The 26,268-nt window shown below is 46.4% G+C and overlaps 1 protein-coding gene across 2 annotated transcripts; it reads left to right on the top strand.

Annotated features, from left to right (window-relative positions):
* The first annotated feature begins 1,769 nt into the window (after nucleotides 1-1,769).
* On the top strand, nucleotides 1,770-25,977 carry LOC310836494 (uncharacterized protein). Of its 2 annotated transcripts, XR_014560093.1 has the most exons (9): nucleotides 1,770-2,068; nucleotides 4,306-4,397; nucleotides 6,724-6,907; nucleotides 15,093-15,236; nucleotides 16,236-16,369; nucleotides 18,274-18,482; nucleotides 19,894-20,000; nucleotides 22,658-25,799; nucleotides 25,859-25,977. XR_014560093.1 is itself a non-coding variant. In XM_083721869.1 (8 exons), exons 1-8 carry the CDS (start codon nucleotides 2,046-2,048, stop codon nucleotides 22,758-22,760), a joined length of 996 nt encoding a protein of 331 aa, XP_083577995.1. In that variant the 5' UTR covers nucleotides 1,963-2,045; the 3' UTR covers nucleotides 22,761-25,977. The 2 variants fall into 2 exon arrangements, 1 of the variants encoding a protein (XP_083577995.1); XM_083721869.1 differs by having other exon boundaries at nucleotides 1,963-2,068; nucleotides 22,658-25,977.
* Nucleotides 25,978-26,268: the final 291 nt, after the last annotated feature.

Here is a 26,268-nt window from a genome sequence, read left to right as displayed (position 1 = left end):
GCCAGTGTGGTGTAGTGGTTAAGAGCAGTGGACTCATAATCTGGTGAACCGGGTTCGTGTCTCCGCTCCTCCACCTTGGGCCAGTCACATTTCTCTGAAGTCTCTCAGCTCCGCTCACCTCACAGAATGTTTGTTGCAGGGGAGGAAGGGAAAGGAGAATGTTAGCCGCTTTGAGACTCCTTCAGGTAGTGATAAAGGTAAAGGTAAAGGTACCCCTGCCCGTACGGGCCAGTCTTGACAGACTCTGGGGTTGTACGCCCATCTCACTCAAGAGGCCTGGGGCCAGCGCTGTCCGAAGACACTTCCGGGTCACGTGGCCAGCGTGACATCGCTGCTCTGGCGAGCCAGAGCCGCACACGGAAACGCCGTTTACCTTCCCGCTGGTAAGCGGTCCCTATTTATCTACTTGCACCCGGAGGTGCTTTCGAACTGCTAGGTTGGCAGGCGCTGGGACCGAGCAGCGGGAGCGCACCCCGCTGCAGGGATTCGAACCGCCGACCTTTTCGATCGGCAAGTCCTAGGCGCTGAGGCTTTAACCCACAGCGCCACCTGCGTAGTGATAAAGCAGGATATCAAATCCAAACTCCTCCTCCTCCTCCTCCTCCTCCTTCTCCTCCTTCTCAAACCTGGGGTCAGCCCTGGGTGAAATAGTCTGCAACCTTTTCAGGACAAGGATCCTGGGCAAACACATATTTCAGAACCAACTTAACATCTTCCTATATACATACAAACGTAAGCCTGTCGTCGCGTGCTGCAGTTTGTGTGGCTGCCAACAGGTGACACTGCAGAATACAGTACAATAACAAACTTATTCGTGAGGTGTAAGTGGGGGTGGGGGTAGGGGGTGAGCAATGTGTATAAATATTTTGCTTATATTCATAGGGCAAGTGGCTCACTTTTGCTCAGGCCGTGGCCAAGTATGCTTTGAACTGAAATAGTTCTTAGAAATGTTTTTAACAGCAACTGTTTTTAGATGCTTTTAACTGTAATTGTTTTTAAATTATTTAACCTTTTCTTCTTCTTCTTTGCTTTGTTTTTATATTACAGTGGTACCTCGGGTTATTTACGCTTCAGGTTACATACGCTTCAGGTTACAGACTCTGCTAGCCCATAAATAGTACCTCGGGTTAAGAACTTTGCTTCGGGATGAGAACAGAAATTGTGCTCCGGTGGCACAGCCGCAAAGGGAGGCCCCATTAGCTAAAGTGGTGCTTCAAGTTAAGAACAGTTTCAGGTTAAGCACGGACCTCCAGAACGAATAAGTACTTAACCCAAGGTACCACTGTATATCTATCTTCCTCTCTGGGTTCCTTGGGGAAGAAGGGCAGGATATATACCGTATTTTTCCATGTATAAGACTAGGTTTCCCCCTTAAAAATAATGTCAAAACTAGGGGGCATCTTATACACGGATACATCTTCCCCATTTTATTAAATCTGAGTCCCCCAAAATAGGGAGCGTCTTATACATGGGGGTGTCTTATAGGCGGAAAATACGGCTTATTCAATAAATAAATAATAAAACTAAGGAGGAGGAGAAAACTGACAGGTAGTGGTTGTAATTAAGAGGGCAGGTAGGCGGGGGCTGCCAGAGGGCAGATTGAGGTTGGTGGGGCACTGCCCCATTTCCCCTAATGGACCAGCCTCCACTGTCTGGTCAATGCTTGAATGGAAAGCTGGTTTGGGAACCCTGTGCGTTTGTTTGCCAACTTGAGTTCTATTTGGGATTTGGAGGCAATCAGGAAATAAACAGATGATCTTGGCTGTCATTTCCAGACTGGCCACCAAGTCCTGAGCTGGAATAGATAGCTCTGGCTGGATATCAGGTGTCTTGTTATGCTGAGCGAGGCTCATGGCTAGGGATGGGAACAATGGCTTGAGTGGAATTTCACAGAGACACATGAATCGTTGGCCTCTAGCTTGGAGCTATGCCAGGCATTCCTATTTTTGGCTTCTGAGTTTGCATATAAGCCTGCCGCCTTGCCTCTAAATTAGACACACGGCTCCCTCTCTTTGTTGGACAAGTAGCATCATCAGAGTGTGAGGATGGGCATCTATGAAGAAAGAGGGTAGGTTATTACCTATTATTATTATTATTATTAGCCTCTTGGACTTGCTGATTGTAATGTCAGTGGTTCAAATCTGCTCAACAGTGGTGAGCTCCTGTTGTTCTGTCCCAGCTCTGCCAACCTAGCAGCTCAAAAGCATACCAGTGTGAGTAGATAAATAGGTACTGCTGTGGCAGGAAGGTAGATGGTGTTTCCATTCACTCTAGCACTCGTCACAGTCCTCCATGTGCCAGAAGGCTGGCTCCCTCGGCCTGAAAGGAGAGATGAGTGCCACACCCTACAGTCGAATTCGAGTGGACTTAACCATCCAGGGGTCCTTTGCCTTTTATCTATTATTATTATTATTATTATTATTATTATCAATAATTGGGTGTGTTTTCCATCCTGTTGGAGAGCAGAGGAGACACTAGCATGGAATGTGTGTTAAAAATCCAAAGAACTGGATATGTGATTCCCTCAGAGCTGTGGGCCATTTTTATTCTTTATTCCCATTTATACCCCACTTTTCTTCCAAGGAGCTCAGGATGGTGTACACAGTTCTTCACCTCCTCATTTTATCCCCGCAACAACCCTGTGAGGTAGTTTAGACTGAGAGGTGGTGACTTGGCCAAAGGTCACCTGGTGTGTGGGGATTTGAACCCTGGTCTCCCAGGTTTTAGACCAGCTCTCTAACTGCTACACTGCACTGGCTCTTCTAGTGGAGATGGAAGTAGCATGATGATCATAGTGTATAGGGACTGAGGGAAGAAGCTAAGACAGATGTGTGCAACAACTGGAAGCTGTTGGATCTGAAAGATGAGTGGGGGAGCAGCATTGTGGGAGTCTGAGCTGGACATGGATGCCTAGTGAAATTGGGCCTGGATCTGGACCTAAGGGAACCTCAAGTTATATCAATATATTTTGTGTGAGGATTCAAGTGCATACCAGGAAATTGAGGTTTGCACAAGTGAAGTGCATTAAAGCACTTTGTAACCATAGCACAACAAATCCACTTAAAAGACGACAATGGACCTTTTGTGCATCAAAAAGTGCAGAATGAATGTGTGACTAATGGAAAGCTACATAAACAACATGGAAGCAAATCAAAATGAATGCTCATCAACCTATGACCTCCTCACAAACAAATCAGAACAAAGCTCAATAAAGCCCAGATGCAATCTAACCTTTGCTTTTTAAAAAAAAAATTGCATGCAAATCATGGTGAACGTTCAATAAATATGCCATTTGGAGGAGTCCTTAGTTTTTAATAGTTCATTCATTAAATTTGTATCCTGCCTCCCTAAACCTGTGAGGGGTAAGCTGAGAGAGCAATGCACAAGCTCTAAGGCAGGTGTGGCAAATCTTTGGCTCTCTTGATATAGCCATACTACAACTCCCATTAGCCCTAGCAATCATGGCCAATGGGCAAGGATTGTGGGAATTGCCATTCAGTAACATCTGGAAGGCCCAGGTTCTCCACACCTGCCCTCAACTTTATGGCCACTGCTCTGCACGCTGAATGAAAAAAGTAGAAGTGCATTAGTGTGCCCATGCTCTCATCTCTGCAACATAGGTCAGGTCATGCTATATGTCAATCTCCCCAGTAATTGTCTCGTCTGATTGGCAGTAGCTCTTGGGGAGTGCGGGACACCTTTTTCAAGCCTGAGGGCCCAATTTCCTTGAGGACTACCTTCCTAGAACCTTAAACTGGTGGTGAGCAGGGCCAGATGCGGAAGTGGGTGGAGAGAGCACAACCTAACCCCCCTCTGCAAAACCAGTCAGGATGGATGCTCCACAATAGTGCCAACTTGAACAAAATATTGGGGAGAAGGCAGGTAAGCCCCACCTTGCATAATGATCACAAGATGTGGTGCACACACACCATTTGAATGCCCATTATCTTTGGTGGTGGGATAGCCACCTGAAATGACCTTGGCCCCTAGGATTTGGCTCCTATGATGCTCAATAAGCATATTGTCCAGATGTGCCCTGAATCAAGGACATGCTCTAGCTAGATGCTTCTAAAATACCCCTGCTTCCTATTTGGAGTCAGGATAGATCAAGCCATTAACTTTTTTTTAAAGCCTTCTCGGAATGACTCGTGCTCTCACGTGGCATTCCCTTTGCAAGGGCTGATACTCTCAAAGTCAACATCTCCAAACTTCTCTGGGATAGAATGGCAGCTTGCATGTTTGCTTTTGGAAGCTGAGATGTTCCTGAGGGTAGAATAATAACAGGGAGGTCTTGGTTTGTTCCAGGGAACGGGTTGAACCGAAGAGGAAGCCCTTTAGCTGGAGAACCAAATGTGCAGTGTCCAACCGAGGACGTCCCCTGGAACTTGTTTATGCTAGTAAGTATAACACGGCGTCCTTTCTAGCATCCCATTGGAAACATCCATCATTTTCTCTCTGGCATTGGATCCAGTGGGGGCAGGGGCAGAAATGAAACTCAGGTAAGTCATCTGGCTCCTTTCAGGCACTGAGGCAGAACACTAGTATCATTCTCAAGCCTGGCAGCTAGGAGCTGACTTATGCAGTGCCAGACCACTGGTCCATCTAGGTCAGTGTGCCAACACCAGTGGCGTAGCGTGGGTTGTCAGCACCCGGGGCAAGGCAAGTAATTTGCGCCCCCTAACCCGTGGATTTGCGCCCCCTAACCCGTGGATTTGCCCTAACCCCAGATGTTGCGCCCGGTGCGGCCGGCCCCCCCTGCACCCCCCACGCTACGCCACTGGCCAACACTGATATCAGCTGTCCAGGATTTCAGACAGCATTGTTCTCTCAGCCCTGGAGAGGCTGACGATTGACCCTGGAGCCTTCTGCATGCAAACAAATGTTCTTCCGCTGAGCTCCGGCCCTTCTGTGTTCCATGCTCTTTAGTAGAGGCAAGGAATGTCTATTTTGTCGGAGCAAATCCTGTTCACTCTCTGCCACATTCCTTCCCACCTCCTCTCTCCCTCCCTATCTGCCTGCCACCCTCTTCCCTTCCATTACTTATTCATCGTTAGTGTCATCAAACTGGAATGAAGAAGACCAATCTCACCAATCTGGTGCCAGAGGCTGACCACTCCTACTTTTTATATTTTATTAAGAAATTTATGTGGGGCAGGGGTGGGACATGTTGTTTTGTAAGGAGAACAGTTCTTGTCTTACCGAAGTTATATGTAGCTTTATAAAAATAGTATAGTAGACAGGCAGCAAGCTTTAAAACCCACTTGCAAATTGCCTATATTCGTACTTACTGGAAGAGATGTTTTCATCACATTGAAGTTTTCTTAAGATCTTGTGACCCATGCCTGCTAACTCTGTAAAGTGAAGAAGAGGTTGTGTTCCTCTGGAAACAGGTGGCGATGGGTGGAAAATAACAGAGAAGGCTTGACTCATCCATGCCTATCTGCAGATGCCAGTTAAAAGAGCAGGCAGTTGCGAAATGCCAGGATCTGGTCCTGCCTTAAATCCATGTATTGGACTCGAATGTGGAAACCGTCATTATATTTATTTTGTTTCATTTATTTGTTTATTGCATTTATATCCCACCTCTCCCACACAAGGAGCTGAAGGTGGCAAACATGGTTCTTCCCCTCTTCATTTAATCCCCACAACTTCCTCATGGTGGATTCACCTTTAATTGTGAACTGAAACAGATTTCTCTCCCACCCCTAGTGAGGACCCTGCTCTGGGAGCTGTTGGTGAAGGGTGGGTAATAAACTTAATAATAATAATAATAATAATAATAATAATAATAATAATAATAATAATAAATATGAAATATAAAAGCAATACTTATAGCCTTCTGGGCCTGTTATACATAACACCACTCCCTTTGTATCTGATAAGATTCACATAATGGGCATTTTGTCAGAAAGTCTATTTAGGGGAGCTCTCAAAGGATTGTTTTTAATGCCGATTCCTTTCCTGTCAATAAAGCTCTAGAATGGCCCACAATTTTGTGTATAGGGTGGTAGAGGATCATGACCCTCCTCATTAAAATTGTGAAGAGCTGATTAATGGATCCCTCCCCAACCCAGTTAAAAATCCACCCCCAACATGAGTTCTGTTAATGACTTCAGCACAGAGACCCCTTGATTACCAGGGAAAGATTATGCTTTGCAGGCTGACAGGCTGTCAGTCAACGAGGGAGAAAAGTTCACACCGGTCTCTGGAAATAGAGTCATTTAATGAGGAAATCTATTGCTGCTTTACAGTTGGCAGAGCGCTTTCAGCCATGCATCTGTTTCCTCCAAAAGCTCTTTAGCGGTGGGAAGGCAAAAGTTTTTAAATAATTGCTTGACAGGAATAGGAGGGGGAATAAACCAAGCACAAATGTATCTCTAGTTCTGGAGTCAGGCTTCCAGTATACCTGAAAGACCACCTCCCCTACACAGAACTATAACATCACTTATATCATCAGGGGAAATTCCCCTCCTGACACCACACCTTACAGAATGGCTTTAAATTGCTGCAAATTCATGGGGGGTAAGCCTATTGATTGCTGGTTCCCCAGAAGAGTCAACTGGACACAACCCAGCTTTGCTCCTCACCACCTCTGCTTTAGGCTGATGGAAATGGCACTGATGAGACAGATGCCATCACTTCCTTCTGGCCTTTGACTATCCACACTTAAGATTTCAGTTCTTTGTTCTAATCTCCTTCCACCCTTCTTCTCTCATCTTATAGTTGGGGGGTTGAGCCCTAAGGGCAATGTCAGTGGTGTGGAGTGTTACAACCCGCTGGAACATGAGTGGAAGGTTCTGGGCTCCGTCTCAAGGCATCGGACTGGAGTTGGAGTGGCTCCCCTCAATGGCTCCATCTACGCAGTGGGAGGCCATGATGGCATGGTGTGCCTCAGCAGTGTTGAGAGGTAATTCTGCCGTGTGATTGGGTTGTTTTAGACCTTTGTGGGGCTGGTGAGGGTGGGGCAAACCGGAAATGCGATGGGAAGGAGCTAACTGAAGAGGAAACTTCCTTTGACTAGGATATGCAGTTTCTGTGGTGGCTCTGCATGTGGTTATCCCTTTCATTTGTGTAAAAGTAAGAATGGCAAGAAAGGGACGCGGGTGGCGCTGTGGGTTAAACCACAGAGCCTAGGACTTGCTGATCAGAAGGTCGGCGGTTCGAATCCCCATGACGGGGTGAGCTCCTGTTTCTCGGTCCCTGCTCCTGCCAACCTAGCAGTTTGAAGCACGTCAAAGTGCAAGTAGATAAATAGGTACCACTCCAGCAGGAAGGTAAACGGCATTTCCATGCGCTGCTCTGGTTCGCCAGAAGCGGCTTAGTCATGCTGGCCACATGACCCGAAAGCTGTACGCTGGCTCCCTTGGCCAATAAAGCGAGATGAGTGCCGCAACCCCAGAGTCGTCTGTGACTGGACGGTCAGGGGGTCAGGGGTCCCTTTACCTTTACCTTTTAAGAAGGGCAAGATGGCTTTGGGGCTTGCTTGGCATTTTTCTTTTATGCCCATTCCCCCAGAACTACTATATTGTCCTATGCAGCACAGAGCCCTGCTGGATCAAGTCAAAGCCTGACTCAGTTCATCATGCTGTTCTCACAGTGACTGACCACTAGATGCATGAATTGGGGAGCAGGGACATCTTGCTGCCTGGGCAAAACAGGAAATGCCCTCACCTTCTCCTCTTTTGCAGCCCCCTATCTCCTTTCCCACAGCACTCCCTCACCTCCTCCTCGGCAGCAGCCCCCCTCCCCTGCCGAAAGTGGTGATGATGGTATAAAGGGCCAGAGAGAGGCAGGTGATGAATGTAAGTGGGTGACCACACAGGTAGTAGTCATGGCAAGTGGTATGCTTCTCAGAGGCCAGATCTGCCACCTGAGGTGATTGCCTTGCCTGATGGGAAGTCTGCAAAGTAGGATCTGAGGGCAACAGCGTTCTCCATCCTTGCGATTTCTGGCAACTGGAGTTCAGGAACATGCTGCTTCCAACAGACGAGGAAGAGCAGGGTTAGTTAGTGGTCATTGATTTCATTATCCTCCATTAATTTATCTAATCCTGTTTTAAAACCCAACCAGGTAAGTGGCCACCACAGCCTCTCGTTGGAGTGAATTCTACCCTCCATGCAGGCAAGAAAGAAGCATCATTAGAGTTCAAGGACACATTCCAGCCAGGCAAAACCACTTAAGAGGGTACAAGGCAAGGCTGGTGATGGCTGTAGCCTGGGGAGGAGCCAGAGGGCCAGACAGAGAGAGGCCTGGAGGGTCACAATTGGGCCTCCAGCCCTTGGATCTCCATCCTTTAAGGCTCCCTTCAAGTCCACAATGGTTTAACAATAATCTGAAAGAGGTGGATGGATACACCAATCACATCCTTAGTGCAAGTGCTGAGTTCTCAGAATTTGGCAGATCTGAACCATCCAGCCAGGGCTACTCAATCAGAAACATGAGAAGAGACTAAAGTAGTCGTTGAAGGACTGTAAAATAGCTATGACCCTAAGCAGGAGGAACAAATAGGACTGACTTTCCAGAAAGGAGGGTGGCTTGGCCATAAATAACTACCTTCATGAAGGGTCCAGATGGTTACACCATTAGCAATGCAGCAACTTTGGTGTAATCTTTTTCTTATTAAAAAAAATAACAACACAAGAAACTGAACAGAGTGTTGAACTTAGACCAGAGTTCATAATCCCTATCTGTTGAGAAAGAAACTTTCTGGGTAATCCTAGGCCAACATAGCCTAATTTTCAGCTTATTTTGAGGATAAACTGGGGGAAATTGCTGTACCAACCTGAAGACCTTAGGGAAAGTGTAATTTAATTTATGTTTTTATTTAATTATGTCTTACATTTGTATTCCACCTCCCCCCCGCCCAAGGATCTCAAGGAGGCATGCATGGTCCCCTTTCCTCTCCATTTTGCCCTCACAACAATCCTGTGAGGTAGGTTAGATGGAGAGAGTTCAACAGCCCCAAGGTCACTTGGTGAGCTTCATAGGCTGAATGGAGATTTGAAGCCTAGCCTCCTAGGTCCTAGTCCAACACTGTAACCACTACACCAGATTGCATCTACACTATGCTGACTTGGAGGAAGCACTGAGATACCAATGCTGGAAGATTTTATGACATTTGCATATTGTTTTGCAAATTAGGGATTGGTCAATACTAGCCCTACTCAGAGTGCACCCTCTGAAAATGATGGAAACAATAAGCTTAGATCCTTTAATTTCAGCGGTTCAACTCCCGAGTAGGACTGAATGGGATACAGCCTTTAAATGCAAACTGAATTTAATTCAGTCCGCATCCTAAATCATGTCTTTAAATCCCCACAATATAGCTGGAAATACTCTGGGGGAGGGTAAAGTGACCTGCTATGGTTCTAGTGACAAGTGTCTCAGGCGTCTGCAGGGGTGAATGAGTATTTTGGTGCTCCCTCCATAAAAGCTGTATTTGTTTTTGGTAAGTTTTTAACTGCTGCATCTCATGAGTTCAGCCCTTTTCTCCCCATCTCTCCAATTTCCTCCTCAGTTACTTCTGTTTTCTGTTCCTTTTGGCTAACCCTGGGGACTCGCTCACCTTCAACCTCACTGGAATGCCTACCCCCCCCCCCAACATGCCAAAAGGAGGGGCCAAGTGAGAACTTCTTCACTTGCCTTTCTTTTTAAAGATGACTGAAGGGTGCTCATTTGCCACAGGAAAGTCTCCTTCTTTGTGGTGCAGTCTCCTTCTTTGGAGGTCTTTAAGCAGAGGCTTGACAACCATATGTCAGGAGTGCTCTGATGGTGTTTCCTGCTTGGCAGGGGGTTGGACTCGATGGCCCTTGTGGTCTCTTCCAACTCTATGATTCTATGAAAACTCCCAAGGAATGTGACTGCTCCCTTGTGACAACATCAAAAACCAGTTTCTTGCTCTCTTGGAACATAGGGTGGGTAACTGGGCAGTGCCCCCCAGGGTGGAAAAGCTGAGCTTCTGTGGCTGGGTGCTTAAGAACAAAAATATCTGTTTAATGAACCCTATTAGACTCCAATCTCTCATTTATAGAAATGAGGCCAAACTGAGTATCCTTCTCTGCTGACATCTTTCTCCCCTCTCCAGCTGATTCAGAATGAGCCCATCACTTCCCTCTTGCTCCTGAGCTATTTCTCACCTGATTTCATGCACCATGACTGACCTTATTTCCTAGGACCTGCCCCTCATAAACCACTGTCATTATATTTTCTGTCTTTGGAAGGCCTGTTTAACAAAGAAATGTTTTTTTTAAAAAAAATAATACAGTGGTACCTCGGGTTACAGACGCTTCAGGTTACATACGCTTCAGGTTACAGACTCCGCTAACCCAGAAATAGTGCTTCAGGTTAAGAACTTTGCTTCAGGATGAGAACAGAAATTGTGCAGCGGCGGCAGCAGGAGGCCCCATTAGCTAAATTGGTGCTTCAGGTTAAGAACAGTTTCAGGTTAAGAACGGACCTCCAGAACGAATTAAGTTCTTAACCCAAGGTACCACTGTAGTATGAAATGTTAGTTTCCATCATACCACAGGGAACACCTTCCTGTCCTGGAGCAGAAAGCTGTTGGTGGCTGCTAGCCATGATGGCTCTGTTCTGCCTTCACAGTCAGAGGCAGGAGTGCTTCTGAATACCAGTTGCTAGAAATCACAGAAGCAGAAAGTGTGTTGTGCTTAGGTTCTGCCTGCAGGTTTCCCACAAACACCTTGTTGGCCAATGTGAGACAAGGATGCTGGACTAGATGGGCCAGTGGCCTGATTCAGCAGGCTATTCTAGTGTTATGTCTTTCATTATTTAATCCAGACTAAACAGTCCTAAAGGGACACGGGTGGTGCTGTGGTCTAAACCACAGAACCTAGGGCTTGCTGATCAGAAGGTCAGCAGTTTGAATCCCCATGATGGGGTGGGCTCCCATTTCTCGGTCCCTGCTCCTGCCAACCTAGCAGTTCGAAAGCACGTCAAAGTGCAAGTAGATAGATAGGTACCGTTCTGGCGGGAAGGTAAATGGCATTTCCGTGCACTGCTTTGGTTCGCCAGAAGCGGCTTTGTCATGTTGGCCACATGACCCGGAAGCTGTACGCCAGCTCCCTTGGCTAATAAAGCGAGATGAGCGCCGCAACCCCAGAGTCATCTGCGACTGGACCTAATGGTCAAGGGTCCCTTTACCTTTACCTTTAAACGGTCCTAAACATGTGAACCTTTTGTTGTTGTTGCATGTTTTAAATTGCTTTTGCTGTTTTTATTTTCAATCAGCTTGCAACGATTGCGTAACGGAAATTAATAAATTGATTGTGGTGGTGATGAAAGTGTTGTTTAAGAAAATGAAAATATCTTTACCTGGATCCAAAAGGACTAGCAGCAGTTCTCAGCCTGTGTGTCCCCAGATGTTGTTGGACTACAACTCCCATCATCCCTCAGCTCTGGCCTTGCTGGCTAGGGGTGATGGGAGTTGTAGATCAACAACATCTGGGGACTCACAGGTTGAGAAAGGCTGCACTACAGGGTTGTGAAAGGGAGTCTCTGTAGGGAGAGCATTCCATAACTGAAAAGCCAAACACCAAAAAAAAACCCCTCTGGAACACCAAAAAAAACCCCCTCTGGAAACCACTAGCCATACCTCCCTTGGCTGGGGGGACATGGAAAAGGGCCGCCAAAGAGGATTGCAAGGTCTGGGTAGGGACATGTGGGAAGAGGGGATCTTTCAAGTGTTTGGAAGACCCAAAGGGCCTTTAAAAAGGCAAAGCCAGTCAGCCTCAAAGATGGACTGGAAGGAACTGCAGATGATGACACCCTGGCATAAATATGATAAAAGCACCCACAGTCCTAGCAAACAACCTCATAGCCCTATTTTGGAGAGTGGTGGCTGGCTACCCTTGGGACTAGTAGGGCTGAAGGCAGAGAGCCCAACCGCAGGTGGTGCTAGAGCCAATGAGAGGTGAAGCCACCTCCATCTAACTGTGTCCTCTTTCCTGCTGAGCTCTGCAAGGGGCAACACTAAGACAAAGGAGCTGACAGCAAGTTGCCACCCCTTGGACCAGTTGTAAGGAAGGAGGCAGGCAGGGAGCTGAGGACAGACTCAGGCTGGTGGGGCAGTTCCTCATTTGTACCACATCTGGGCCTAATGGCTCAAGCCTCCACTGCTGCTCCCCCCTCAAACTACTTCACTTCCTTAAAGGTAAAAGGACCCCTGACCATTAGGTCCAGTCGTGGCCGACTCTGGGGTTGCGGTGCTCATTTCGTTTTATTGGCCGAGGGAGCCGGTGTACAGCTTCCGGGTAATATGGCCTGCATGATTAAGCTGCTTCTGGCAAACCAGAGCAGTGCACGGAAACGCCGTTTACCTTCCTGCCGGAGTGGTACCTATTTATCTACTTGCACTTTGACATGTTTTCAAACTGCTAGGTGGGCAGGAGCTGGGACCGAGCAATGGGTGCTCACCCCGTCGCGGGGATCGAACCGCCGACCTTCTGATTGGCAAGTCCTAGGCTCTGTGGTTTAACCCACAGCACCACCCGCATCACTTCACTTCCTTAGAAACATGGCAAATCAGTCCTGCTGCTTTTGGAGGCCCTCCTACTCCTGAGCTGGGTCCTAGATTTATGCCCCCAAATCCTGCCCCTATGGTGCCAGATCTTCTCAAGTGGCTTTAAAATGGAAAATCTCAAGAGAAGGGAGCAGATGTTTTTTTCTGTCCAGTACACATGCATGCAAACATAATGCATAGAGATGTCAAGGCAACAGGTGAGAAATAATATATGGACCCTTTCCCTTGTTGCAACAGAGTTTTGCCAGCAGCATCCATCTCATCAGTGGAATGAATGTTTTTTCAAAACAGGCCGTACTTGGCCTCCCCTACACCTCTTTAGCCACCCATGTGGTTACTGCTTCCTCTGATTGATAGCTTTGACAACCTATTTACTATGTGATATTTCTCGCTAAAGGCAAACTCAGTGCCTCTGGCTCATTTTGCAAGTGTTGCCAGGAAGGGAGGGCTGGAATCCCACAGCTAAATATATGCTTAATTGAGTGGGCAGGGGGGTGCCAGTAATGCGTCATGCCGTATTTGCAGCCTGCGGTTGGCTTCAGCAGGCTGCCTGTCTCCCAAAAGAGATTGCTTTACTGCAAGGCTAGCTCAGGATCCAATGATGTAAGACAGAAGGATAGCTGGGTTAAAAAAAATTGTTGCTATCTCTGGTTGCTAAGTCAGGTTCTTGGCTATATGGAGGGACTTGCTTAGCCTTAGCATTGCATTGGAACGTCCTTACATGGCATGGGTGAGTGGTCTTCATCTGAGCGAAACCCAGCCCCACCAAGCACACTTTGCCCATAGCCAGCCCATCGTCTTACTTATAGCCAGTCCAGTGGGCTACAGTGGTACCTCGGGTTAAGTACTTAATTCGTTCTGGAGGTCCATTCTTAACCTGAAACTGTTCTTAACCTGAAGCGCCACTTTAGCTATTGGGGCTTCCTGCTGCCACCGCGCCGCCAGAGCAATATTTCTGTTCTCATCCTGAAGCAAAGTTCTTAACCCGAGGTAATATTTCTGGGTTAGCTGAGTCTGTAACCTGAAGCGTATGTAACCTAAAGCGTATGTAACCCAAGGTACCACTGTATTGCCCTTATTGCTCTTTTAGCTTCAGTGTTTCATGTGTAGAACTCCTATGGAAACTGTTATGTACGGTGGAATCTCTACTCACATACGGAATCCGTTCTAAAGGTCCGTTCGTGAGTCGATCTGGGTCACTGGTAGAGGCACCATTCTGCGCATGCTCATTCGGCGGCAGTGCTATTCTGCTCATGTGCAAATGGCAGAAGTCGCTTATGTGCATGCGCGAATTGCGGCAAGCCCGGTATTTACTTCCAGGGTTGCCATGGTCGTGAGTCAAATTGTTCACGAGTAGGGGCGGTGGTAAGTCGAGGTTCTACTGTACTAAGCTTGGATCGTAGAACAATAGGCAGGTAGGATTCTGGAAGGCAGCAACCTGATTGGTCTGCAGGAGCAGCCCAATCAGGCTCCAAGAGGGAAGTTGAATCAGCCAATCACGCGGGACCCATTGTGTACATAATGTATATATAGCCAGAGGTTTTGGGGGAAAGCACTCACTGTTTACCATGAGCTGAAATAAAAGGCATGAAATCAACACTCAACTCCGAGTACTGGTATATTTTAGAAACAAAACCAGAGTTGGCTGGCTCTGTCTCTCCTTGGCTGTGGTTGTCATTAGCTCCACCTTCTGTGGGCATCCCTGCCTTCTGCCCTCCTGCTCCCAGTGGGCCTTCATGGTCTGCCTTAGCAGCTTCTAACTCTGTTCCAAAGCATATATTCCTAGCAAATACTTTCAAAGAATCAAATCTTTGTTTAGAAAATGCCTTTGAGGGTCTTAAACCCCGAGAATATCCATGCAGAAAATAAAGGAAGGAGGATTTGGGATCCCAGATTTAGAAGTATATAATGATGCCCATTTACTGTCAAGTACACAGTACTGGAAGGGACGTGGGTGGCGCTGGGACGCGGGTGGCGCTGTGGGTTAAACTACAGAGCCTAGGACTTGCTGATCAGAAGGTCGGTGGTTCGAATCCCCGCAACGGGGTGAGCTCCCGTTGCTCGGTCCCTGCTCCTGCCAACCTAGCAGTTCGAAAGCACATCAAAGTGCAAGTAGATAAATAGGTACTGCTCCACATGACACAGAAGTTGTACGCCGGATCCCTCGGCCAATAAAGAGTCAGCCACGACTGGACCTAATGGTCAGGGGTCCCTTTACATTTATTTTTACACAGTTCTGGAAATCTGCAACCAATAATAACTGTCCAAATTGGGCATCCTTGGAATACTGTTACGTAGCACCTCTGCAAAGATGGGTAGCACTCGGTTCTAAATACATCAACACTTGAGATGTTGTTGAAAGAATTTCATCAGTTTGAATGATACAGCACCACATATGTCTTCACGGGTACTGTTTCTTGTTTCTTCTTTTTTTGTGTCTTATCTTATCTCTGTGCACTTGTAATTTTGTACTTTTTATTTTTCAATAAAGAAAGTAAAATAAAGAACAACAACACTGCAACTCTGTTTCATCTTCCTTCTTGTGCTGCTGAAGGTACGATCCTGAAATCAACGAATGGAGGAGGGATGTGGCGCCGCTTCGTGAACCCAAACAGGATGCAGCCGTGGCTGAGCTAGGAGGCTACTTGTACTGTGTTGGTGGCTACGATGGGCTCCTCTGTGTCAACACCACTGAGAGGTAAGCTGAATCCAATGAATGCCCTTTGGGTGTGATGATGGCAAGATGATGATTGTTCTTGTACATTTGTTCATTTATTTGGCTTTCGTTAAAAAGATAAACCTGCCTTTCGAATAGGGGTTTTCCAGTGGGACTTATACTGAATCAGTCCTAAAAAGAAACAATTAATTAAATGGAACACTATGAACATTTGATACAAATAATTATTTAATGGTCCCTTTTCTTTATTGATTAATTTCATATAACCAGTTTGGTAATCTATATAGCCTCATGTACGTTTAGTAAGTATGTATTTAACACCATTAAAAAAAACACAACCTTCATATTATAAAGGAGCTTTAGTGCACTAGAAACTTTAAAAGGCTCCTCTGTTGTCTAGAAATGCACCATTATTGTTATTTTGTTATGATGTGGTGGTTGTTAATTATTTCTTAATTCACCATAAAGCCACAGATAAGGTTACAACAGTGTAAAAATACAATATTAAAATTAGTTCAAATGTGTAATCAGAAGAATAGGGTGGGTACACACACACACACACGTCAAAGAAGCCTTTGTCATCTTCAACATACGGCAAAAACTATACAACAAAGATTTCCAGATGTGGAAGGAATCTCACAGATTTGGGGCTGCTACAGGAAGTTTCCAAACTCTCAAATTTTGCTTCTGTGGACCTTTGTTAATACTCAGTAACCTTTGACATACCGGTACTTTATACAACCCATGCAACTCTGCTTCCCAGTTAACAACATGAATGTTGGACCATCTCCAGTATTTGGCATAACCAAGTCTAGTGGCAACAGTCATCTAGAATATTAACTCTCTTAAATATACAGGTACTTTCTTTGCATAAGTCAATTCCAATAAATTATATTCTGCTTGCATCCATCTTATTCTTTCCATTGCATCCCTTGTGCCCCTTGACGACCCTCCGTCCAGTGAAGTAAACACTGGTTCAATAGTCTCTAAGCATTCTCACAATTGTATATTTGTTTCTAGATATGATCCACTACTCAACAGGTGGTGCAAGATGGCACCTATGAATCGTTGCCGGAGGGGCTTAGGCTTGGCAGTACTAGATGGCTACTTGTATGCTGTTGGAGGATCTGATGGATACTCTACATTACATTCAGGTAACAAGAAGCTCTGGTTGTAGACAGGAGTCTGAAGAGGAGATGCACCCCAAAAAAAACCCCACCTTCCAACTGTTAGGAAAGATTAGAATTAGAATGGAATGAATAAGATTGGAATGATCACTTACAGTTTCTGGAGTTCAAAGGCTTTATTCATGCAGAAACAGGTTCATCTGGGCAAGAACTATTTACAGGATGAGTAGAGATGAAAGAGAGAAATATACATCTTGTCTCAACCTGTTGGGAGAGAGAAAAACCAACTGGTTCAGCTTTTAGGGGCAGAATTCACTTAGACAGAGACATTGCAACCAAGTGCTGGCTAGATTGATAGACAAACAGTGCCCTCATGTGGTTTAAAGTAACACGTGCATTAACATGAAGCTCAGTGAGAAGCAATTGTATTTGTTTTTCTACAGCATGAATCAGCAAGTGTAAACTAGATCTCTGTGGCTGTTGCTACTGGTTGCGTACAAACTGGCAAATATGCCAACTTTGGTTTCTCTCAGGTTCTGTTTTTTTCCAATCTTAATTCAGTTCTCTGCATTTCCATGTGAGTGTGTGATTTTTATTTTTAAAGGTGAAAATTCATCAGCATTTTAAGTTTGAGTTTCACCTCATGTACACATTTTGTGTGTGCGATTTTGCCTAATATACACATTCTTGCAAAGTGGTTTCCCCAAACACACTTTCTGTATGTTATTGTCATAAAAATATGCATCCTTTTAAAGCACACTTTGTACCACCATAAGCATTTTGGTACACCCCTGCTTGGCTGGAGAATGGCATTGCAAAATCCAAAGAAGTGCAAATTTCAAAGGAGAGCTGTGTTTGCCTATTGTTTCAGAAAGTGTGGATTAGATAGGTTGGCCTTCAAATGTAAGCTGAGTCTAATTTCTCTCTCATCCCTAACTGGCCCCCAGTGCTGAAGTCAGTGGCGATATCCAGTCCTGAGAGAGCACCACATGCACACTGGAGCAAATGTGAAGCTTTGAATATCTGCACCAGAGCTTTCCAAACGGTGTGTCATGACACGTTAGTGTGTCAGCTGTAGTGTGTAGGTGTGCCATGCAAATGCTCCCTGCTCTCCTCCCGGAAAGGGGTTAGTTTGCTAGTAAAAGTGAATTATTGTATTGCAAAATGATGCCTGTCTAAACAGTGTGTCACCAACATGAAAAAGTTTGGAAAGTTCTGATCTAGACGTGGCTGCATTCACATGGTAGTTTCCCCCCCTGTTTACCTGACATTTCCCTAGCTATTAATTTTCACATTATTTTTTGGGGCTATAAAAGCCACTTCCAGAAATCTAGTGGAGCCTAGTGGAAGTGCCCCACCCCCAATTGCATCTTCCTTAACCTGGAAAATATTTGGGAGTGAAGTGACAACAGTTATTTCCTGTTGTTTTCATGGGGGAACCATGGAAGAACAGAAGCACAAATGTGGAAAGGGAATGGGAGTAGCAATGCTGTCTAGTGATGTTTGTTGTTGTGTCACACCATGCCCAGTGGCGGAACTTCATGCTCCGGCACTGGGGGCAGGGGGGGCGGAGAGCAGGCGGGGCGGGGCGCGCATCCTGGGGGTGGGGCACGCCACCCACAAGGGTGTGACATGTGTCCTAGGGGCGTGGTGCCCAGCGCAGGGAGGGGGGGCAGCCGCAATGGCACCCCACCGGGATCGCACTGCTGGGGGTGGTGTGCTCCCCCTGCACTCCTTTTCCTCTGCCAGTAACCATGCCCAAAACTGTGAATGATATTTAGTATGGCATGCCGGCACACCAGTCAAGAAGCCACAGTTCCATTACACAACAGGTACTGGGCTGCCAAAGGAGCATGAGCAAATAGGGGAACTAATGCAATAGTTCCCATTCCTGAATGTACCCTGTGTCTCAATTTTATTGCCTCCTCCAGTGGAGCGCTACAACCCCCTGGAAGACAGATGGACTCCCTGCCCTCCCCTGAAGACCTGTCGAGAGAACCTGGGTTGTGTTACCTTTCAAGGCAATATCTATGTGGTTGGCGGGAGAGATGACCTCACTGAGCTGTGCAGTGTTGAGCGATTTGATCCTCTTGCCAATGAATGGTCTGCTGTCACTCCCATGAAGTCAAGAAGGAGCAAGGTATCAGTGCTGTGGGAACTCATAACAGTAATGTCTAAACTTCTTTCAACGCCTTCCGAACTTGTAGGAGAAATTCTCCAGCAGGCCATAGCGATCTACTGGGTGCATAAGGGATGGAGCAGTTTACTCCCAAATGAGTGTGTTTAGGATAGTGGCCTAAACCTTCAATCTATTTAAGCTGCCATCCCAGTGTTCACCTACCTGTAAGCAAGTCCCACCGAACTCAATAGATATGTATAGGATTTATATTTACATTGTAGATAGGTATAGAATCAGACTGTTGCTTGAAACGATACTTGCAGCTCTGCTTTATTTATTTTTTATCTGGCCTCTTGGTTTCATGACTAGATCAACCCATGGCAGAATGTTAGGAAGATGGGAACATTCCTCAGAGCCAGACCCTTGGTCCATTTGGCTCAATATTGTCTACAATGACTGGCAGGGGCCCTTCAGGATTTCAGACAGGGGTCCTTCTCAGCCCTGCATGGAGATGCTGGGGACTGCACCTGGGATCTTCTGCTGCTCTACCACTGAGCTATGGTCCTTCCCCTTAAAATGACAGGAATCTGCATTATACCCAGTGAGGCCACTGGTCCATCTAAATAGGCATTGTCTACCCCAGGGAGTTTCATCTGGTGCCTTCGTTTTGCACCTTTAAGCACCAGGGGAAAAACATTCTTTTTTAACCAGGCCTTTGGCTGATTGACACCCTTTTAAAATGTGTTGGGAGGGGGTTATTGGGTCATTTTTATTTTGATCATGTATTTTGTGTTTTTATATTGTGACTTTGTGAACCACCTGTGGGTATAGGGTGGTATTCAATTTTAATAAATAGTAATAGTAATAGTGGGACGCAGGTGGTGCTGTGGGTCAGACCACCGAGCCTAGGGCTTGCCAATCAGAAGGTCGACGGTTCGAATCCCCGCGATGGGGTGAGCTCCCATTGCTTAGTCCCTGCTCCTGCCAACCTAGCAGTTCAAAAGCACGTCAAAGTGCAAGTAGATAAATAGGTACCGCTCCGGCGGGAAGGTAAATGGTGTTTCCGTGCGCTGCTCTGGTTCGCCAGAAGCGGCTTAGTCCTGCTGGCCACATGACCCAGAAGTTGTACGCCGGCTCCCTTGGCCAATAAAGTGAGATGAGCGCCGCAACTCCAGAGTCGGTCATGACTGGACTTAATGGTCAGGAGTCCCTTTACGTTTAGTAGTAATAGTAATAATACCCTGACTATCTACACAACGGCTTACTAGAGTTCTAGACAGGAGTCTTTCTTCAACCCTGTCTGGAGATTCCATATGTTGAACCTGGAATGTTCTGCACACAAAGCAGCTGCAGGCCTTCCACAGTCATTGCATGAAAATTTATGTGTGTGGTGGCAAAACTGAGAATTCTCCATTTACTTTTAACAATGAAGGTAAGCCTGGTTGCTGCCAATGGTTACCTCTTAGCCATCGGGGGTTATGACGGCACTGTCCACGTAACCACTGTGGAAGCGTTTGACGTGGAGCTAAATGGATGGAGGTAAGCTACCATCCCCTTTCAGTGAAGCTGCTCTTATGGGAGTTTCCTCTCCCAGCAATACAACTCTTGAGACCTTGCATGGCGCCACCTTGAGGATGGGGGGTGGGGAGAGGAGCCCCCCAAGATCTTAGCCAGGGCGGTCCAACCTCTCAGTCCAAGTGGGCTGCAAGAGTACTTCAACACAGAGCCTGGGGGCCACACACAGAATTACATTTCCATATTGTAAATATGCAGTGTAGTTAATGTAATTTAATATACGCAAGAAAATGATATTATTTATCATTAAATTAAATAATATTTAATATGCACCATATATTTAACTGAACACACACACACATGTACACACTTAATAGATTTAATATATTTATTTATGCACGAACAGACTAACGGCTAAGGGAGCTGGGCATGTTTAGCCTGGAGAAGAGGAGGTTATAAGGGGTGATATGACAGCCATGTTCAAATATATAAAAGGATGTCACATAGAGGGGGGAGAAAGGTTGTTTTCTGCTGCTCCAGAGAAGCGGACACGGAGCAATGGATCCAAACTACAAGAAAGAAGATTCCACCTAAACACTAGGAAGAACTTCCTGACAGTAAGAGCTGTTCAACAGTGGAATTTGCTGCCAAGGAGTGTGGTGGAGTCTCCTTTGGAGGTCTTTAAGCAGAGGCTTGACAACCATATGTCAGGAGTGCTCTGATGGTGTTTCCTGCTTGGCAGGGGGTTGGACTCGATGGCTCTTGTGGTCTCTTCCAGCTCTATGATTCTATATGCACTTTCGTTAACAACACAGACATCGAGTCCCTGTCAGGATAAAAAGGCATGGTATGGTTGGCGGTTCGAATCCCCGCGGCGGGGTGAGCTCCCGCCATTCGGTTCCAGCTCCTGCCCATCTAGCAGTTCGAAAGCACCCTTAAGTGCAAGTAGATAAGTAGGCACCGCTTTATAGTGGGAAGGTAAACGGTGTTTCCGTGCGCTGCGCTGGTGTTGGCTCGCCAGAGCAGCTTCGTGACGCTGGCCACGTGACCCAGAAGTGTTTTCGGACAGCGCTGGCTCCCACCTCTTAAGCAAGATGAGCACGCAACCCCAGAGTCGGTCACGACTGGCCTGTATGGGCAGGGGTACCTTTACGTTTTTATAGTATTAGTAGTAATAATAATAATAAATTTTAATAACAAATTTTATTTAAAGCCCACCCTTGCCGGCCAGAGCCAGGCTCAGGGCGGGTAACAACAGTAAAATTACAGTAAAAACATAATAGGGGGGAAAGAACTGTTATGTATTGAAGTTCTCACCCTGGGCCAGCAGGGGGATACTGTAGGTAGTTTTCACTCAGGTCCACGTCAGTTATTTTAGGCGGGAAACCCTGGGTGGTTGTTGCTACAATGTTGACAGCTGGCTGCCTATAAAAGCAGGCCGGCTGAGCTGTTTGCTGTTCAGTTTCTATTCCAGTTTACAAAATAAAGAGCTGCTTTGGAGAAATTTCTGTTTTGTCTGCCATGTCTACCCACTATTTAACAAGAACAATTTAAAATACAGGTTAAAATGCAATTTAAAATGCAGCCTCATCAAAACCATAAGGGGGAGGGCAACATAAGGGTCAGACTGAGTCTGAACCGAAGGCCAGGGGGAACAGTAATTGTCTTGCAGGCCCTGCGGAAAGATGTCAAGTTCCGCAGTAGTAATTTATTTTATAAGGCTTCTAGTCAAAAGGATTTGAGCCTCTTGTGGAGCCCGTAAATAAATACAGCCCATGAAAAAGGAGGAGGAGGAGGAGGAGGAGGAGGAGGAAGCATACAGGGTGGGGGGGGGCCTCCTCCTCACCTCAGAGTGGAAGACTGTTCCAGATTCCACAGTCTGGAGGGAGGGATATCTTTGGCTGCTACTGGGGGGCCTGTTATTTTGCCTTTTATGCACAATTTCCTTTAGTTGCTGCTAGTTTATTACTTGGCTTAAGCTGTAATTTCTCTCAGTCTTGTGAGGCAGCCTCTGATTTCCCAAAGGGCAGGAACGTGCAACACAAGCAGAACGAATAACGAAACAGGGTCTTCTTATGACACACGTTATTAAGGCAGACGCTTCCACCAACTCCTCAGTATTATTATTAATACAGTAACTTGCGTCTCTAACTGTCTGCTTGCATGGGGAGGGAGGAACAGGTTTTTGGAAGAAAGAAGCCGCCTCCCCTTCCTTGATCAATGCTGTGCCTCCAGAAGCAGGAGTGGAGAAACTTGCAGAGCCCACCTTGCATCAGGAAGGTCCCCCGAGCCCCAGCCTGGACTTGGGAGGTGGGAGCCACCTGTTGGGAAAGGGTGTGGTGAGACGGCTGAGGGGGGGTTATATCCCCCCACCCCCCATAGCACATGACCTTGGAGGGCCTGGCTCAAGTGTTTTTGCCTGGCTGAAACGTATTCTTGAACTCTCGCTCACCTGGAATGAGGATAGCAAGGAATCTGTGAGTAAGTGTGGAAACCGGCCTGCTACACAAAGGTGGCATTTACATTAGTTGCTCCACCACTTCTGCCTGTGGCCTCACCTATGTGGCCCCTGCCATGTCACGAAGACTGGAATGTGGCCCTCAGGTAGAAAAATGTTCCCCAACCCTTGCCTTTGCATCAACAGTCTCCGCTCCATTAACAGCCCCTCTCCTCTCTTGCAGACGTTTTGGAAACACGCAGACCTGTCATCCAGGTGGAGGTGTCGCTGTCATCAAAACGGCTCCTGATTATCTGGAACTTTCTGAGTCGCCTTGGAGCAGATAAAAAAACAGCAACACACAACAGCAGCAATTTCTGGACTTCCTTGTTTGGTCTTCAGTATACAATTGACACACGATTCATTACTAAACTACATGCCTGACTTCTTCCTGCTCTTCCCTCCTCTTTTGATTGTGTCACCTGTGTCAAATTTTAGATTGTAAGCTTCTTGGGGCAGGGACTCCTTGCTAGGCTGCAAAATGCCCATGCCCATTGATGCCCCTATATCAATAATAAGCAGGAGACAATGACAGGATGCTGATGTTTTAAGTCTTAGTTCTGTGTATCCCAGAATATATTTAGTTTGTCCTTTGCCTGAAAGTAGCTGAAGCTTTGCTTCAGAACTAGATGTCTTGGGAGTACATACAAACTCTACCATCCTATGCTTCAATTGTTTAATTTGGAGAGGTGTTACATAGTTGTTAGGAGCTTGTCCTACACTCGAGTAGGACCCTGGCCGAGAAACATGTCCAACAGGCATGTTCTCTCCCTCCCGGCCAATTGTTTGGGAGCTTCAAAAGCTTTCTTCTGCTCGAACATCACAGCAACTGATGCCAACAGACACCGGCACACTTAGGGATCCGCAGAGTCTTCGCAGCTTGCGTAACAGACCTCAGCATTTTGGCTAATCTACTTTATTTACATATAAACACACACGGAGCACTGCAACATGGCTCCCTCTCTCTCTAGCATCAGGCGGCAAAGAGAATGAAGAAAGGACAATAGTTCCACTTCACGGAACACAGTAACACAAACATCCTGTCTCCATCGCTTCCCACTGTGGAGTCAGAACATACACTGTCATGTGATAGACAAAAACCCCATGACTGCAACCATGGAGCAGGAATTCTAACAGTTTACTGGAGGAGGAAGACTCATCTTTTTCCGTCCAACAATTATTGAATGCCTCTCCTCTGCCCTAAACCACAAAATGAACAAACACGTTCACTTCCAGGCGCACTGAATATGCCTCCTGAGTTTATCTTCAGAAAGGCATTGGGAGACAGACTTAATATAAGGCACTGGTCACTAACATGGTCTCATGGGCACCCACAGAAGTCTTCCATGGTGCCCACAGGGTCCCCTCTGCTGCCCATCTTCCAGATGCAATTAGTTCCCTACCAGGGATATAGGAAGCTACCTTACATTGAGTAAGATGATTGGTCCAACTATCCCAGTACTGTCTACACTGACTGTCAGCAGCTCTCCAGGATTTCAGGCAGGAGTGTACCTAGATGTGCTGAGAACTGAACCTGGCATCTTTTCTGCTGTGGCACTGAGCTCCTGTCCGTCTCTAACATCTAATGTAAGATTCCAGCCCTCATGGTTATGAACAAAGGGTTGAATTAAGCAGGAACATGGGAAGCTCTCTTACAACGAGTCAGATGACATGCTTCAGTATTGACTACACTGACTTGTATCAGCTCTGCAGGGGTTTTGGGCATGGCATATTACTTGCCCTACCTGGAGATGCTGGGGACTGAACGTGAGACCTTCTGCATCCAAAGCAGGTGTCCTTCCGCTGAGCTAGAGCCCTCCCCTTAGCCCATAGAATAAGTGGCCCATGCGCTTGGGTGGTGCCCAGAGATTCCAAAAAGTCGGCAACTTTTAATGTAAATACAAGCTACATTAGGGGAGGCAGGTATTTCTTATAACTTTCCTATGCCGCAAGAGAGAAATAGCCCAGCAGCAAATTTATGAGTGCTGTTGGAAACTAGGCGCAAATGAACAGGCATTATTGTTAGTCCCCAAGTGGCGAGGCTCTGCTGTTTGGCTAAACATAATAAACAAATTTTTATTAAAGGGTGGAATTAGAAGCTGGTCTCATGCTCACCACTCATTAGAGGGCACTGCTGCATTAGTAGATTCACCCAAATTTGCCTTCGTGGTTACGCTCTGAATTCCTATTGCCTTTTAAGTGGAAAGGCGGGTTCTATTCTGTTTTGATTTGTTTTTAGGGAGAGGGTTATGATAGAAGGGATATTTCAGAATGAGGGTGTGGAGTTGCTAGTCTTTATCCCAATCATCAAAACCACCCCTGTCTATTATTCTGTTTAACGCAAAGCAGACTAGGTTGCAATCTCTGCTGCTGTGACCTTAGGCCCTGAGGCTTAGGGAGATCAGTATACGGTGTTCTTTAAGGACGTTAATACTGCTGTTTTTATTTTCTTTTAGTGTGGTGCATGAAAATCAAATATTCCCATCCTGCTATGCTGTTTCCCCTTGAGTGTCTTTCAACGTCTTGAAAGTTTAAACCAGGGGTCAGCAAACTTGTGCGCAGGTGCACGGGCCTCCTCCGACCCAGATGTGCACCGGAAGCTATTTCCGGTGCTTCTCCGACCCAGAAGTGGGCAGCTGCGCTGTGCAGCACCGGTAAGAGTGGGCAGCAGCCGTCGCTGCGGGCTGGATAAACGAGTCCCTCGGGCCTTATCCAGCCCGTGGACCTTAGTTTGGGGACCCCTGGTTTAAACATTGCTAGTATCTATATTTATAGCCAGTGAGGGGTGGTGCCCACTGGGCAGATGGGAAAGAAGGCAGGGATCCCAACAGCAGGTGGCAGCAGAGCCAATGATGGGCAGAGCCAACGAATTCTACTTTTGCCCCCATCCTCCTCCTCTCTACTGTGTTCTACAAGGGGCAGCTCTGAGACTAAGGAGAAGGAAGGAGGCAGGGCCACCCCCTGGACTGGATGTAAGGAAGAAGGGAGGCAGGTGGGGAGTTCCTGAGGACAGGCTGAGGTTGGTAGGGCAATGCCCCTATTTGCTCCCATGGATCAGTCTCCACTGCATGTATCTAAATCAAGGATGCCGATGAAGTTCTCCCATATCTCCTTTGAAGCAACCACCAGTGTGGTGTACTGGTTACAGCATAGACCCTCCAAGTGCCCCTATTTTCTTGGGACGGTCCCATGTTTACAAAAGGCGTTTCAGTTTCCGATTTGATCCCAAAATGTCCTGCATTTCCTTACGACGTTCCTATTTTCATCAGAGAAATATTGGAGTGTTGGACTAGGACCTGGGAGACCTGGGTTCAAATCCCTACTGAGCCATGAACCTCACTGGGTGACCTTGGGCGAGTCGCTCACTCTCAGCCCAACACCACAGGTTTGTTGTCGTGAGGATAAAATAGGGAGGAGGAGAACACAGTATGCCACCTTGAGCTCTGTGGAGGAAAGGTGGAATGTAAATGCAATAATAAATAAACAAATAAATAATTGCAATAACCTGTTGTTTGGTTGTTTTTAAGATCCTCTTGCTGGTTTTTGCTGTTTTAAAGAATGTTCTTTAGCTGTTGTGCTTATGTCAATTTTTAGATTTTCTTTTTTGTTGCTGTTTTCATATATTTATAATGGTTTGGGCTGTTTACGTTTGTTTTTATACTTTGAATGGATTTTGAAAATGCTCCCCAAAAAAGCAAGGCTGTATAGGCAGTGTATAAATGTAGCAGGAAAATAAGTAAACCCAAGTTCAAAAATAAAAGAAACTAAATATATAAAACAGAATAAGGATTCCTG

Source organism: Podarcis gaigeae, assembly GCF_964106915.1.
Source record: "Podarcis gaigeae genome assembly, chromosome: Z".
In the NCBI taxonomy this organism is placed as follows: Eukaryota; Metazoa; Chordata; class Lepidosauria; order Squamata; family Lacertidae; genus Podarcis; species Podarcis gaigeae.
This window is presented reverse-complemented; position numbering and strand designations above follow the sequence as displayed.

Bases quoted from the DNA above. Each gene is read 5' to 3' on its own strand.
- LOC310836494 (XM_083721869.1), top strand. From the start codon at position 2,046: ATGGGCATCTATGAAGAAAGAGG. The intron at 2,069-4,305 runs GTAGGTTATTAC...GGTTTGTTCCAG, and splicing joins GGCATCTATGAAGAAAGAGG to GGAACGGGTTGAACCGAAGA. The intron at 20,001-22,657 runs GTAAGCTACCAT...CCTCTCTTGCAG, and splicing joins GTGGAGCTAAATGGATGGAG to ACGTTTTGGAAACACGCAGA.